This window comes from Pinus tabuliformis, chromosome 8 (genome assembly GCF_031772625.1).
Source record: "Pinus tabuliformis cultivar Carrire ecotype Pingquan chromosome 8, CPIR1, whole genome shotgun sequence".
Taxonomy (NCBI): domain Eukaryota; kingdom Viridiplantae; phylum Streptophyta; class Pinopsida; order Pinales; family Pinaceae; genus Pinus; species Pinus tabuliformis.
In genome coordinates, this window is record NC_142294.1 from 410,777,369 (window position 1) to 410,793,113 (window position 15,745).

Here is a 15,745-nt window from a genome sequence, read left to right on the forward strand (position 1 = left end):
AAAATTACAATATAACAACTTAAATTTTAGTATAACAACTTAACACTACGAAAAAGCTTCCCTATACCCTATACCCCACTGTGTACTGTTTTGTGCCGTTGATATGATATGTTATTAGAGAATTAAAACAATTTCCTCCCTTAAATCATTAAGAAATCCATTATTGGGAATTCGTTATAGTAACCCTCTAACAAATTTCAGGTTGAGAATAATTGCACGGATGGCTTTGATTTGAAATATGATGTAAAGCTATATCGATAATTATTACACACAAAAGCTATTAGTTACCACATTGATATCTACAATCTCAATACCGTCGCTGCTTTTGATTTCAATGAAATCTACTTTAGTTAGGTGATTCACGGGATAAGCTATTATGTAATTATGAGAAATATAGTTGTGCTCATTGAGATACAGTTTATGTTAAAACTATGGAAATATATTTATGTGAGTTTCATCTTAGCATATTTTTTTTGCTTTAATGGTTTTCTTAAAAAATAAATTTATTTTATTAAATTTAAATAGTAGAAGATAATATTTATAAAATAATTTTGTTTATATGAAAATTAGATTGTAACTAAAAAGATGGTTTTATTTATATAATAAATTTATAATTTTTAAATAGTTTTATGTTTATTTTTTTTTATTTTTTATTTTTTATTTTTTATAATTGATTATAGAAATAGTTTTTTTATTTATTTAATAAAGTAAAAATATATTTATTTAGAAATTATTGAAAATTTATTTTAAATGTGATAATTTTTTTTTTGTAAGGTTAGGCATCTTCATTCCAAAAAACAGCAAAATACAATTAAACTAGAGTTCGGGTGGCTGGCCTGCCCGAGGGAAACCAGACCGCCACCTTTTGGCTTGAAAGCCCGACCAAAATTTAAAAATGTTTAACTCTTTCTTCCTATCATAACCACTATTCTGCTTATTCAAAGCTAGACTGACTACTGTAGCAGTGGAAGGAACCCAGACGTTCAAATTCATCACAAAACTTTATGGAAATAAACACACCATTAATCTTCATCCGACAGATTCACCGGGGCAGGCTTGGAGTCACTGTCGCCCGGCTTCAGGATCTTCTGCTCAATAGCCCATTTGAGCTCCAGTGTCAATTGCTCTATGTTTTTGAGCATCAGATGGTTTCTGGAAACTTGAACTTGGACCGCCGCGAGTTCTTTCAATAGAATGTTTTTTATGGAGGCAGATTCATCCGTCAGTTGGCGTTTGAGGAGTTCTTCTGCTTGCTTGCGTTCTTCATCTTCCTCCTCGCACACCGCTTGGTTGACCTCCATGGCCCTGCCAACCACATGCTTCATTATCCAGTAGAATTGTAACGTTCTATTGAATAGCGAGTCCCTGCCTCTGGAAGTGCCTGGGTCGGAGATTATAGTCCAGTCCTCGCGGGGAATTTCCTGGTCCGCACTTATTTCCCTCAGCTCGCGTTCCCATTCATGGATGAGAGCGCGGACCTTAGGAGAGATGCCAGACATGTACCCGTCGATCAGTTGAAGGAGTTTATCTAAGTCAGGCTTTCTGCCTCTTTTTTTTGGTTGGCTGCTGGTGCCGGCTTCCTTCTTCTGTTTAGGGGTGTTCCTTCTAGGGGCCATGTTTCCTCTGGTCTTACCTGCCACATCAGAAAGCCGAGAGTCAGTGCAAGAGATATAGAGCCTGGACAGAGTCTGGTCTATGCTGGCAGCGTTCATAGCTTGGGAAGCCATTCTTGACTTTAGAGCAGGGCCAGAATGATCTCGACGGTAGAGGACCCGCCATCTATTGACAGGAGTTCGGAGAACATCCCAGACAACAGAGCAGAGAGACCAGTCTGCTTTGGACAGCGGGATGGAGGACCAGAATTGGAGCCGGCCGCAGAAGTAAACCAGGGAGTAGAGAAGCGTGGCGAGACTCGGCGGAGTCTCCCGAACTGCCTGACTCTTTGAGCAGGACATGACATTATCATAAATCAGGACTTTCCCAACTAGGGACTGTAGAAGGAGGAGCCAGAAGGAGCTCGAGGGAGCCATAACTACTCTGCTACAGGGGGTCTGCTTGCATGGCCATAGCATATTCAACCAAACCAAGAGACCAGAAAAACAAGCTTGCATGCCGGAGGGACGAGGACAGAAGGAAACATACCACCTTTCCTTGCTGAGGCCGACGAGGAGGGTTGATCGCAGAGATGTGCAGGCGTCTTTCCGTTCTTTGTCATTCTCCTTGCTGCTCGAAATGAGCCTGCCATCTGTTTGCTTGGGTTTATTAACTCGATGTCGTGTCGAGCATGCCGCCACTTGGCTTATGGAAATTCCGGCCTCCGTTGGTTCATTTAATTTTCCGTCACGCCAACCGGTTGAACCATCTCGGAATGTGGCATGGATTGTCCTTTCCATATCATGCATCATCATACCTTTCTCTGTCCGGCTGCTCTTGCCGTAGCCCGACTTGACTTCTGTTGCCATCTGTCGTCCTTCCCCTGTTCATTCTCTCGAGTTCCGGAGCTGGTTCTAGATTTTTCTTTAATGATGCCGCAGCTCGCATGTCCTCTCCATTTAATCGACCATTCTGGTCCTGCCCCGTCACCTGCCTGTCATGTGCCTGCCTTACCCTTCTGCCCGTTCCCACGTAGGAGCTGTCCGAGCCTTGCTGATGTGGATGATCTCCGCCTCCGCTGCGTGCCGCCTGATCTTGGCCATTCGTTTTTCCCATGCTTTGCCTTCCTGTATCGTCGTTTAGAAGTTGCTGGAGTTGGTTTTTCTCTTCCTGTTGCAGAAGAGGCAGACCCTCGCTATCAATTTCCTTGCCGCGGTTTCGGCAGCCCCAATTCGCAAGCCAATCTGCCGGCTTGTTACCTGCACGCCTGGTGTGAGTCGGGAGGAGATAGTCAATTTTCGGAATGAGCCTTCCAATTTCGGTTACCAGCCAAGTGGTTCGCCAGCTTTTGCTTATTCTCTCCGCTGGGATTTGCTTCTGGAGCTTCCTGACCATGTCGATTACCAGCTTTGAGTCCCCGTCGATTTGGAGTCGTTTAAAGTTTTCCCGGAGAGCTATTTCCAGTCCTCGTTTCAGAGCGTGCAGCTCTGCTTCGTTGTTCGAAGCTTCCCCACAGTCCATCGCGAAGGTTCTGAGAGTGTTTCCTTCTGCGTCTCTGAAGACTCCGCCAATGCCGGCCTCGCCTGGGTTGTGCTTGGCTGCACCGTCGAAGTTCAATTTTGTGAACCCATGTGGAGGGCATCTGTACTGGTTACTTTCAGTTACCTCTTTGGCCTTATCTGCTCGAGACTCCCTGCAGTTTACCATACTCTGTCTGATTTCCAGTTTTATCAGGATGTTTTCTTCCAAATTCGAGACTTTCCAGTCGTCGTCTTTCCAACATTCCGAAAGGATTGTTTCCCAGAGGTTTTTGGTGACCTGCTCCCAGATTACTGCCGTAGATCTGGTTTCTGCTTTGAAAATGGCCCCATTTCGGGCTTTCCAGATATTCTAGAGGAGGAATCCAGCGGAGAGGAGCCAGGCGCGGTTGACAACCGGGTTCAGGTAAGGTTTCTTTGGCCAATTGATGATTGTGCTCACAATATTTTGCTGATTGCGGTGTTGTCTCTCAAACAAATTGCGGTGGATGCTCCACAGGGAGGAGCTGACGGAGCAGCGGTTCAACAGGTGCTCCATGGTTTCCTCTTGGGCGAGGCAAAGGGCGCAGCGGGATGGGCCATGGCTACCTTTCCGCAGGATTTGGTCCCAGGTAAGCACTCTACCATGTAGAACTGTCCAAATGAAGAAAGAAATTTTAGGCCAATGTTTAATTTCCCAGAGATTTTTCCATTGGTTATTTTCCGGTAGGCTGTTGTTGGAATGAAGGTAGTAGGCTTCAGCTGTAGTGAAATTTCCTTGTATGCGTTTGCCCCACCTGAGAATGTCAGACCCCGATTTCTTGGCTATTTTCCGCGACGCCATCTCTGTATGATAATCCTGCCAACTGTCTGTTTCGGGTGCTCCTGCCCAGTCGTCTTTATATTTCCAATTGCGCCAGGATCCTTCCTCGTCTTGCTTCCAGAAATTGCCAACCGTTGTAGCCCCTGCCTGGGTCGAGAAAGTGAGGATGGCATGGAGGTTGTCCTTTTGAATAAGACGATCTCTTTGTTGCCAGGATTCCTCCCAGAATCTGGCTTTGTCTCCTTCCCGGATTTCCCAGAAACTGTGCTCCCTTATCAGATTCTTGTTGCTTCTAGCTAGGTTCCATATCGCTGAACCTCTGGTTTCTGTCATGCTTCTCAATTTGTCTTCTATTTCCCCTGTTTCGTCGTATTTTCGTTCCCAGAGTGTCTTCCACAGGTCTGGGCCCCCCTGAAGCCACCGCCACCAGAGCTTCGCGCCCATTACTTGATTGAGGGCAAAGGGGTCACGAAGTCCGAGCCCGCCAGCTTTAGGATGTCGACATAGCCACTCCCAAGAGATAAGGGCCCACTTTTTGATTTTTCTAGTCCCTTGCCAGAGAAATTTTTTGAACAGGGAGACTAGCTTTTGGCTCGCAGCCTTAGGAATTGCTTGGCAAGAGAGCTGGTAGTTTGGGATTGCCTGCAGAACCGATTTCAATAGGGTTACCCGACTTGGGGCATTTAGCGAATGGTGGGTCCAGTTCTCCATTCTGTTGCGGATTTTCTTGATTAGCAGGTTCCAGTTGGCCGACCAGAATTGGTGCTCATTTAACATGATTCCCAGGTATTTGGAGGGGAATGATCCTCTGTTGAAGCCTAGAGTACGTGCCAGGAACCTTTGGACTGCCAAGGATGTGTTGAAGAAGAACACTTCCGATTTTCCTTTATTTATTTCCATCCCGGAGGCTCTGCTAAATAGAGAAAGGGATTTGATAATTCTTTGGGCTTCCTTGAGGGTGGCCTGACCGTAGAGCATTACGTCGTCCACAAACTGCTGGTGGGAGACCGGGATATCATCCCCGCAAATGCGGAGGCCTTTTATCTGATCTTTAGAAACCTGAGCCTTAACCAATCTGCCTAGGCCATCTGCAGCCAGGATGAAGAGGAAAGGGGACAGGGGGTCGCCCTGCCTTAGCCCACGGGAAGGAGTGAAGGCTTCGGTGGGGGAGCCATTTAGGAGAATTGACATGACGGGGGAGCTAACCATTGACAGGATCCATTTTATCCAACGTTGATCGAACCCATAGGCTTTTAGGATTCCTTCCAGATAGACCCAGCTGAGCCTGTCAAACGCCTTGGCCAGATCCAATTTGATAAGCATGCCTGGGGCTCGGGAGCTTTTCAGGGAATGGATCACTTCCTGGGCGACTATAATGCCATCAGTGATCTGCCTTCCTTGGACAAAGCCAGTTTGCTCTGGGGCTATGAGGTCCGGCAGGATGGGCTTAAGCCTGTTGACCATGATAGTTGCAAGGATTTTATAAACCACATTACAGAGTGAGATGGGCCTAAAACCCTGCGGTTCATCTGAGCATCCAGATTTAGGAATTAACGCCAGGAAGGTGGCGTTCAAGCCTTGGTGCATGCGTTTGGAGCATCTGGATTCTTCCACTAGATCAAGTAGATCATTTCCTATGAAGCTCCACGTTGCCTGATAGAATTCAATAGTGAATCCATCGGGACCTGGGGCCTTATTTTTGGCCATTTTGTTAATTGCTTCCTCCAGTTCCTCCTTGGAGATTTTCCGAAGAAGGGCCAGGTTTTGATCTCTAGAGACTTTCTTGGGAATATGGTGGCTGATTTTGTCTATGTCCTCAGCTCGGTTAATATTTGGTTCAGAGAGAATACCTTTGAAATGCTCCACCAAAAGATGTTCTATTTCTTCTTGCTGAGTCACTCTGTTTCCTTCCTTGTCCTTTAGGGAGAATATTCTGTTGTGTTGGCGGTGATTTATCATGGCTTTATGGAAGAATTTGGAGTTTCTGTCACCTTCCTTGAGCCATTGGATTCTAGATTTTTGCCTCCACAAGATTTCCTCCTGTTTTCTCCTTTCCTCTAATTGTGTGATTACTCTCCCTTCCTCCTCTGCAAGGGCCTGGCTTCGACCGTCCATAATGATTTGATGTTGGATTCTTTCCATTTTGGCTTGGAGTTTGCCCTGCTCCTGCTGGATATTACCAAATTCTTCCTTGTTCCACTTTTTAATTTTGCTTTTAATTTCTTTGAGCCTTTGCTGAAATGAGCGCATTTTGCTGAGGCCCTCCTTACCACTTTTGTTGTCCTACCACCATCCTTTTACTTTGTCTAGGAAGTCAGGGGCTCGGAGCTAGAAGGACTCGAACCGGAAGGGTCTCCTTTTGCTCTGATTATTTAAGGCTATTTCCAACTTTATTGGCCAGTGATCCGACCCTGCTGAGGGTAGGATAGAGGCTTCATAGAAGATATCTAGCTCAATTATGGGTTCTGAAATGAGGAATCTGTCCAGTCTGGAAGCTATCTGTTTGGAGCCACCTCTTCTGTTGTTCCATGTGTATTTTCCGTTGATGGTTGGGATATCTACTACTCTTAATTCTGTCTGCACTTCCCTGAATCTTTCCATTTCTGTGTCTTCCCTACTTATTCCACCTTTTTTCTCTTCTCGAGAAGCAATTAAGTTGAAGTCCCCAGCCAGGATCCATCTCTGTTCCTGGTGTAAACTTCGGAGCTTAGTCAGCTGAGTGAGGAACAGGTCTCGGTCTGCGCGGGTGTGGGGCCCGTAGACAGCTGAGATTGCAACCCATTCACTTTGACCTATTAGTCTGAATCTCCCAGTGAGGATTCTGGGCATTCCTATCCACCAGTCAGCTAGGACTTCAGCTGGGTTCCAGAGGATAGCTATTCCTCCTGCACTGCCTTTGGGGTCTATAGTGACATGGTCATATCTTGGCTTTATTTTGTTAAGGATTTCCTCCATTTTCTGTCCTGGGATTTTGGTTTCTTGGAGAAGCATGATCTGCGGTTTGTCTTGTTTGAGTCGTGCTGCTAAATATCTCTGTTTTCCTTTACTATTTAGGCCTCTGATATTCCATGAGGTCAAGATCATTGATTAACTTGAGAGAGGGTATGGAACACCGCTGAAAGCGGTACTACTTTCCCAGTGTTGACTAGGGTTTCTCCCATAAGTTGTATGGATTCCTTGATGTTTTTTCTTCCTCTTTTCTTTTTTTCCCCCCTTTATTTTGACCAGTCTGATCTAATCTGGTTTCTTTTTGAATCTCTTGGTTCTCTGCTGATGAGGCTTTGCCTTTTTCTAATTTGGTTTTGTAATGTTGGAAGGTTTCAGTATACAACTTCTTTTGGTCTTCGGGGATAAACCTCTCGTCCAGGTTCTTCCATTCTTGTAATAGATTTTCCAACACTTCCTCTTCCTGGCTTAGGTCCTCCTTGCTGGACTCCTGGTCTGTCTCCATCTGTTCTGTTTGTTCCTCTGTTTCCTTCTCCTGTTCATGTGTCTCACTCGGGGCCTTTCTTTTGGCTAGGATCCTGTCACTAGATTCACTGCAGTCTGAGCCTTTATCTTCCTGCTGTTCCATGTGCTGATCTTCCTCATCCTCATCTACCTGCAATATAGCGAAACTATTTTGATTCAATATGTCAGGTTGTTTACCTATCCTATCTTTCTGGGGGCTTCCTTGTTGGGTTTCTTTTTGTTTCTCACTTCTTAGAAATCCTCCTATTCCGACTCTCTCTTATTTCTTTGGGGACTTTTGGCTTCTTCATCCTCCCGAGTTAATGGGCATTCCTTTGCGAGATGTCCATGGGCGTGGCATCTGCGACACCTGAACAGAATGTGCTCATAGTCTATGCTTTGCTGCCAGATCTCTTCATGGTATTCAAGCTCAATAGTGTCGGGGATGGGGTTTGCTAAGTTCATGTAAACACAAATCCTGGCATATGAGGTGTATCTACCTTTCTTAGTGGTATCTGCTATCTTCACGAAGCTTCCTATTGAGTTACCTATTCCTTCCAAAATGTCCAGGTCCCAAAAGTCTGTGGGAAGCCCAAAAAGACGGAGCCAAACAGGCGCATCCAGAAAGGTTTCTTTGTCTAGGTTATAACAGTCTTCCCAGAAGCGTAAAAATAGACTGGCATTATTATAAAAATAAGGGCCTTTATCAAAGACCTGTTCTCTATCCTTTAGGTTAAAGAAGATTACTGTAAAGAAGCCCTTCGCTCCCAGCTGGAGCTCAATGTGTCCTTGAGGCTACCATTTTTGCTGTATCCACTTTGTGAGGTCCCTTTCTGACAGCCAGACTCTGACGAACTTGCATATGAGGGTGGGTCTCTCATGAAACTTTAGTACTTTTCCAGCTTGTTCGCTGGGATGACATATTTGGATTTTTCTGTGTTACATGGCAAACATTTCCCTAGTCGGCCTGATTGCCAGGTCGCTCCTAAAACCAGTCCCGTGCTCTTCCGTTCCTCTGACTCCTGGTTGCTTTGCCTGTCGCCTGCCGCCACTTCTCGGTAGGAGGGGATCTCTCCCCTCCTGACATTTTCTGTCATTCCTTTTCTGCTCTGGCCTTTGTCAGTTGTGCTGGACTAGACTGCTTCGGTTGTCTTCGCTCTCGTCCCAGCTTCCTTAGGTTTTCACTGCTTTGCCGCCATTAGGGTTCGAGTTGCAGAGCTCTCTTCTTGTTTCGTGATAACTTTATTTTAAAGATAATAAATTAATTCATATTAATTTGAAAAGAAAATTATAATTTTGATTATTAAATATTTTTTTTTTATTTTTATGATAAAGTAATATTAATTCATAAATAAAAGTAAGAAATTACTAAAAATTATACCACTTTGAATTAAATATTTTTAACTAAATAAATTAATTCAATTAATTTAAACTTATCACATAAATTTTAGGATGTAAGAAACACTATCATAAATTATGACATGTGATATTATATACATACCATAGCATTATCAAGTAAATAGCTAAGCAAAAAACTAATAGTTAATTGCCACTTTCAAAAAATAACCAAACAACTACTATCAAATTTTGTGACATCTTCCATAATTATACTATTAAAAACATCTACCCAATTGGTAAAGTTTTGCTAGCTCCTTGGAACACATTGGTAATCGTCGCCATCATATCAATCACATGGAAAAGAGTACAACAATGAGTCTCTCGCCTCCCCTTTGGTACTCATGATATTTGTCTCAACACCAATTCTCACATGTATGAATCTTAATTTTCTTCTCTTATTCGGCACTAAATTAATAATTTTATTCCCAGGGGTTTGGGTAAGATTGGGTTTGTCTTTTCTATGGCCTTTAATTTTCTTGCTTTTCCCCAAAAAATCTATGGATGATACCTCTGAATTTAGGAAGGATGGAAAACCTGTCCTATATTAGTTACACAATCATTTCCCCTTTTGGAATAATGAATTAGTATTTGGGTATGTTGAGTGTTGAGCAGAGGGAGCTGTGGCACGATGGTGTATAACAGATCCAAATGCACCTCATGACATGTTGCAAAGTGCACTGGATTGGGTATGCAGTTATGGAGGAGCGAACTGTAGCAAAATATAGCCTAACTAGGAGTGCTTCTTTTCAGGAACTCTGGTCCTCATGCCTCCACTGCGTTCAAGAATTATTGGTAGCATAAAGGGGCTTCCTGCTATTTCAATTTTGCAGCTCTCATCTTTGAAAGTGATCCAAGTGAGTAGTTTCTCTGCAATTTTTGTTAATCATATCTTTGCACAATAAAATAATCTAATATTTCATTTGATTATGATTTTTCTTTGGGATGGCCATTTGGTCATTGTGTTACATGCCACGATGGGTGTGAATATGATTTTGTTCCATAAATGCCAATCCACATGATATATGGGATGACAACAATAGCATTTTAACACACGATTATGAAATTCTTGTTTTCTGCTAACTTACTAGAATTTGCTCCTATTTTGGTCTTCCAATTCAAAAGTCTACGAGTTATATTGTTTTGAATGTCATTGTATTTTAAGCTAGCTCTGAGCACGACTGTTACAAGCACAATCTCTAGTTTTCCCATTCCCACGCATTAATTTTTAAACTCAGCTCTTAGGTCAGAGAAAAAGGTGGCGAGAAGATAAAGAGAAATTACTAACATTATGTCAAATTTACAGATTCTATAACCTTTCCAACATATATTTCCTCTCAATAGTCAAATATGCTCTTCCTTTCCAACATATATTTCCTCTCAATCTTCAAAGATGCTCTTTCAAGTTCCAATAGAAAATATTTGATCAAAAGGATGCTCTTTTTTTACAGTGAACTGTTAAAAGCTTACAATATTTTACCGCTTGCGATTAAGGTGATAGGACTTTCCTTTGCTTGTCCTTTCCTAATGTCTTTTGGGCATTTGCACTGGTTTGTGACATGGGAAATTTATATTCAAAGTTTTTTTTTCCAAAATGACAAATTCAAAATTTACCAAAGGAACATATCATTTTATAAAAACTTCCAGCGAAGAAACTATCTTTGCAATGTCATGGGAGCCATTAACAATAGAAGTTCTAGTCTTCCTACCAAAATTTGACTCGACAACCAATTCACATCCAAAGAACTTTGTTGTGTAAGAAGGTTTCCTTCTAAGAGACTTTTCGACATCTACCATATTAACATTATTTTTCTTTATACCATTGCCTCATCTTTGTATTTTAGTAACTAATTTAAGCATTTTATAACTGTAGAAAGCATCATTACAATTGCTTGCACTAATGTTTTAGAGATCCATTGTGCTTGCCACCATTCTTGGGCACATGTTATGTTTTCCCATACGACGTAAACTATTGTATTCATGATTCTTGATTATCTTTTCCGTCCTTAGTGATTTCTTACCTTTTCCTCCCTTATTTTTTTCTAGAAGATTTTTTCAAAATAAAATTAGTGACCTTATCACTCATATCTACATTAGTAATGTACCCACATGCAACACATTGCAAGGATAAAATTTTTGTCTTTGATATTAGAATATTTGTCTCTAGATTTCCACATCCATAGCACTAGAAATATTTTTTTTTATAAAAACTTCCAACAAAGAAACCGTCTTTGCATTGAGATGTGAGCCATTAACAGTAGAAGTTCCAGTATTCTCGTCAATCTTTGACTCAACACCCAATTCACATCCAAATAACTTCATCATGTAAGAAGGTTTCCTTCCAAGAGATTTTGCCACATCTACCATATTAACAATATTGGTCTGGATGCCATTTCCTCGTATTTCTATTTTAGTAAGAAATTTTGACATCTTATATCTATAGAAAGCATCATCATGGTTGCTTGCACAAATGTTTTGGAGAGCCATTGTGCTTGCCATCATACTTGGGAACATGGTATGTTTTCCCATACGATGTAAACTGTGCATTCTTGATTATGTTGGATACACAACCCAGGATGACACCAACATAAGGCCTAGTGGAGCTCACATTCTGCATTGATAATTGATCTCATATCAACACAAAGACAATCTACCATACCCCACATTATAGTCTATATCCAAGGTTATATGTTTACAGAGTTTAAAAAAGTCATTTTTTTTTTATATGAGGCAAAATGGAAAATCTTGAGGCAACTTCAAGATATAAAAGCATTAGCAATTTGGAAATAGTACACTAATCTCTTCAGTGACACCACTTAATCGTCTTGCGTGCTTACCTCTGGGGATATTTAAGGAAGGTTTGGTGTTAGAGGGATTTTGGTTTCCTATCTTTCTATTGGGGTAAACTCTTATCTTATTTCTTGTGTTATTTGAAAAAAGCGTCAAGGAAGTGAATTCATCTATGAAATAGTATAATGAGTGTTTTAAAATGGGAATCTATCCATTTTGATTTTGTTAGAATGAAACAATGAATTTACAATGTTGGAATTGTATTTGACCTGGGCCACAATAATAAATTTATAATGTTTTTCTATTTCTTTTATTTTAAGATCACAATCTTTAATAGATGATTTCAAACTTATAACTTTAACAAGCATATTATTACTCCTTTAGTCTATTCTCACTAAAGAAATATCATATTTTTCATATTTATGATTTTTTTTTGTTTGACCCCAAGGATTTGAACATTGAATATCATGATTTACTTAGTACTTTATAACAAAGTCATTGGGAATTTTTCATACTTGTGTTAAAAAAATAATCTACCTAGTTATTTTTATATATTAACAACTACATCTATAAATTGTATGAATATCAATTGTACCACATGTTACAAAGCAAATGTCCTAAGGCACTAGCATAGGATTCTTGCTACCAGTGAAGTGGTGATGTTAATTATACCTGAAAAAGCTACAAAGAAATGTATTGATATGAAGGTTGTAGGGAAGACAATTTCAAAGAACACAATGGTTGAGCCTGAGAGCATGCTTCCTACTGAGAATGGTAAGAAATCCATTGAACTTATGCTAGAGAGTGGTGATAAGGAAGAAGAGAGTGATGTTGATGACAAAAACTTGAAGACAGTTAAAGGGTTAAGCATTCATGCTAAGCTTCTTGCTGATTTTAATGATTTTCTTCAAAGGAGAAAGTCTCCTAATCAGTTGGCAGAGTACATACAATCTCTTAGTGGTTCTCCTCAGGAAGTGATGATTGCATTGTTTGAGGGCCTTAAAAAGGTGTTATGAAAGGATTTTCCAAGGAGGTTGAAAAGAGAAATATTTACTTGTCCAAAGCTCTTCATAATGAAGATTCCCAATTGTTTTTGTTGAATGCAATTGATGCTTTGAAAGCATGCCAGTGCAGATGCAATCAAGGAAGTTTCTTTGGTTCTGAAAGCTTTATATGATGATGACATATTAGAAAATGTTATTTTCCAATGGTATGATAACCATACTTTGGGTGCCCAAGGAAATAACTCTTCAATGTGGAAAAATGTTAAACCATTTGTTGAGTGGCTCAAAAGTACAGAGTCTGAATCTGAAGAGGATTAGTTAGTGAACTAAATATGTTTGACCATTTTAAGTTGTATCACCAAAGAGATTAGTGTAGTGTTTCCAAATTGCTGAAGCTTTTATATCATGAAGCTTCCTGTCTACACTGTGCAACCAAGTTGAATGGAGGTATTTTTTGTGAACAATCAATGATATCAATCAACGAATGATTTTTCACCCCAATTACCTAATTCAATATCTAAAGAAACTTTTTTATATATGTGAACATATTATATATATATATATATATATATATATATATATATATATATATATATATATATATATAACCAACATAATATGTTCACACACACACACATATATATATATTGATGACTGTTTAGTGATACATGAGGGTTCATCCCTTGGAACTGCCTCTTCTGTGCATCTTCCTAGCATTTTTGGAGTGTCTACCTATTGATCACTCTTATCATCAATATATTTGAAACCTCAATGACCTGCTTCCATGGAAGCATAATTCACCTCTCATTCTTTCACGATGACTCCTTTGGTGCGACATCTTCTTTCTTCTACGCTACTCTTTCCTATGCTACTGCCTTACATCGTTTCCATTGCAACATGTGGTGCAATTGCTAGTATATTTTAAAATAAAAATATTATATTCAAAATATAGAATGTAAAAACTACCAATACTAAATTAACTGTTTTATTTAATTATTAATTTATTTTTAAATTTAAATTTAAATTTTATTTTATATAATTTAATCTAGTCAAAATATTAAATAGAATAAAATAAAACATTATAACATCTCTACTCTACTTGAAATAGGGAGCAACTTTGGACGCAATAAAGTGTTTTACTAATATGACTATCCTAGTTTCGTGTATACATATTTAGTTGGCATTTTTTTTAGTAATATGAAGCTAGACCCTAGTTTCATTTCTTATTTTTGATAATGGTTTTCTTTTTGGTTAAGATTCTTCTCACGAGTATGGTACTAAATCTTATTTTGATTCCTATTATGATTCTTTCTAATAGATATGATATTAGATCTTGTTTTCATATTTGATTTTTAGGGTGATTTGGGTGATTAAGCCCAGAAGTATATTAACCATAGACAACTCATTATGATGTCCAAATTTTGTATCTCTCATAATGTCGGCTCATAAAAAAGTTTCCCTGCGAAGAATCTTTATTTAAAAGAGATCTATACTAGTTAAGTAGTGGTATTATTTCGGGTATTAGTCTCCCTATTTCTGATTTTGGTTTTAGATGGGTTGTACGTTTCTCCCTGCATTCTTCTTTTTCTGTCTGATGCTCATCGCCATGACATCTGCGAGGGATTTCGGATACTCCCCTGAGGATCTTCTCAGTGATCAGGACAGAACTGTGAGTCTCTATGAATCATGGCTTGCCAAGCACAACAAGGCTTATAAATTGGCAGAGCAGAAGCGACAGAGATACGAGATTTTCCGAGAGAATCTGAGATATATAGATGAAGTTAACCAGCAGAATCTGAGCTACTGGCTCGGCCTTACCAAATTTGCAGACATGAGTCATGACGAGTTCAAATCAAGATATCTAAGAAATATATCAACCCAACCTGGAGGTCATGGCAAGAAATTCAGATATGCAAACGTTACTGATCTGCCACAGTCTCTAGATTGGAGGACGAAAGGTGCAGTGACCGCTGTGAAAGATCAAGGCGAATGCGGTGAGTTTGTTCATCTGTGAAACCTAAATTAATGACAGGAACCCTCAAAGCTGAAAGAGTAGCTAAATTTCAGTTAGGTTTATATTTAGAAAAAGAAAGAGCACTGGCTTCTCTGGGTGAACCCCTAACCCAATTTCCATGAAACGTTATATATATATATATATATATTATACAACGCTATTGACTGAATCGAATCTCACGAGGGTTTCTAATTTGTGGGTGTGTACGTTATCCAGGGAGTTGTTGGTCTTTCAGCGTAGTTGGAGCAGTCGAGAGCATCCACCAGATAGTGACGGGACAACTCTTTAACCTTTCGGAGCAGCAGCTTATCGATTGTAACAAGCCTAATAACGACGGTTGCAACGACGGAGCTTTGCTCTATGCATTCGAATTTATTGCTTCTAATGGGGGGATTGATTCAGAATCAGATTACCCTTACCAGGGGGTGGACGGACAATGTAATGTGGAAAAGGTATGTGGTATTAGAAGTAGATTAGGTTTACATGTATTGAAATAGAATGAAATAGAATAATTTTATCATTGTCTTCTGCACAACGACCTTGTGCCACCCTAAAAAAATTACAGCCCACTTTGCGGTATAGGGAAAAGTAACAAATATATATTGGATTTACTTCGTATTCAAGAGCTTCGCCATTTAAACAGTACGATCTGAACAGATATACAGTGGCTCTAAACATGGTTTCCCCTTTCAACCAGTAGAATTTGAACAGCTATACAATGTTCCTAAAATCATTCATACAGATGAATTTGAACAGCTATACAATGTTCCTAAAATCGTTCATACAGATGATTATTGTGCACTCTAATATAGCTTTCATGTTAGGCAAGAGTGGGGATGCTCGTACCACGTTAGTTAGGTTATATACTCACTGAAGAGCTTTCTTAGACGAGAGTGGGATGCTCCCACCAAGTTAGTGAAGATTATATACTCACTCAAAAACTTTGCTAAATGTGGTTGTCGGTATTAAGTTAGTCTAATTTATATATTCATTCCAAGCAACTTTATAAATCAATTTGAGAGTTTGAATAAACAATATCAACTTAAATGAAGGCCTAGCTAATCAAGCCAAACTCAATAAACATATTTATTTTAATACAAAATTTAATGTATCAAATATAATATTATTTTTTATTTTAAATAAAAATTTATTTTAATTT

General features: G+C 39.7%; 1 protein-coding gene and 1 pseudogene across 1 annotated transcript; one reads left to right on the forward strand and one right to left on the reverse strand.

Moving 5' to 3' along the window:
* Nucleotides 1-6,261: 6,261 nt before the first annotated feature.
* On the reverse strand, nucleotides 6,262-8,480 carry LOC149235801 (uncharacterized). The gene is made up of 4 exons (XM_089368672.1): nucleotides 8,336-8,480; nucleotides 7,723-8,021; nucleotides 7,290-7,534; nucleotides 6,262-6,991 (listed from the first exon to the last, which is right to left on the reverse strand). Exons 1-4 carry the CDS (start codon nucleotides 8,478-8,480, stop codon nucleotides 6,262-6,264), a joined length of 1,419 nt encoding a protein of 472 aa, XP_089224798.1.
* A 5,698-nt stretch (nucleotides 8,481-14,178) lies between these two features.
* Nucleotides 14,179-15,393, forward strand: LOC149235802 (cysteine protease XCP1 pseudogene; annotated as a pseudogene).
* Nucleotides 15,394-15,745: the final 352 nt, after the last annotated feature.

Coding starts and splice junctions, on each gene's coding strand:
- LOC149235801 (XM_089368672.1), bottom strand. CDS start 8,480: ATGACAGAAAATGTCAGGAGGGGAGAGATCCCCTCCTACCGAGAAGTG. Junction 7,535..7,722: donor GCCACGCCCATGGACATCTC/GCAAAGGAATGC, acceptor GCTATATTGCAG/GTAGATGAGGATGAGGAAGA. Junction 6,992..7,289: donor TGGAAGAACCTGGACGAGAG/GTTTATCCCCGA, acceptor ATGGAATATCAG/AGGCCTAAATAGTAAAGGAA.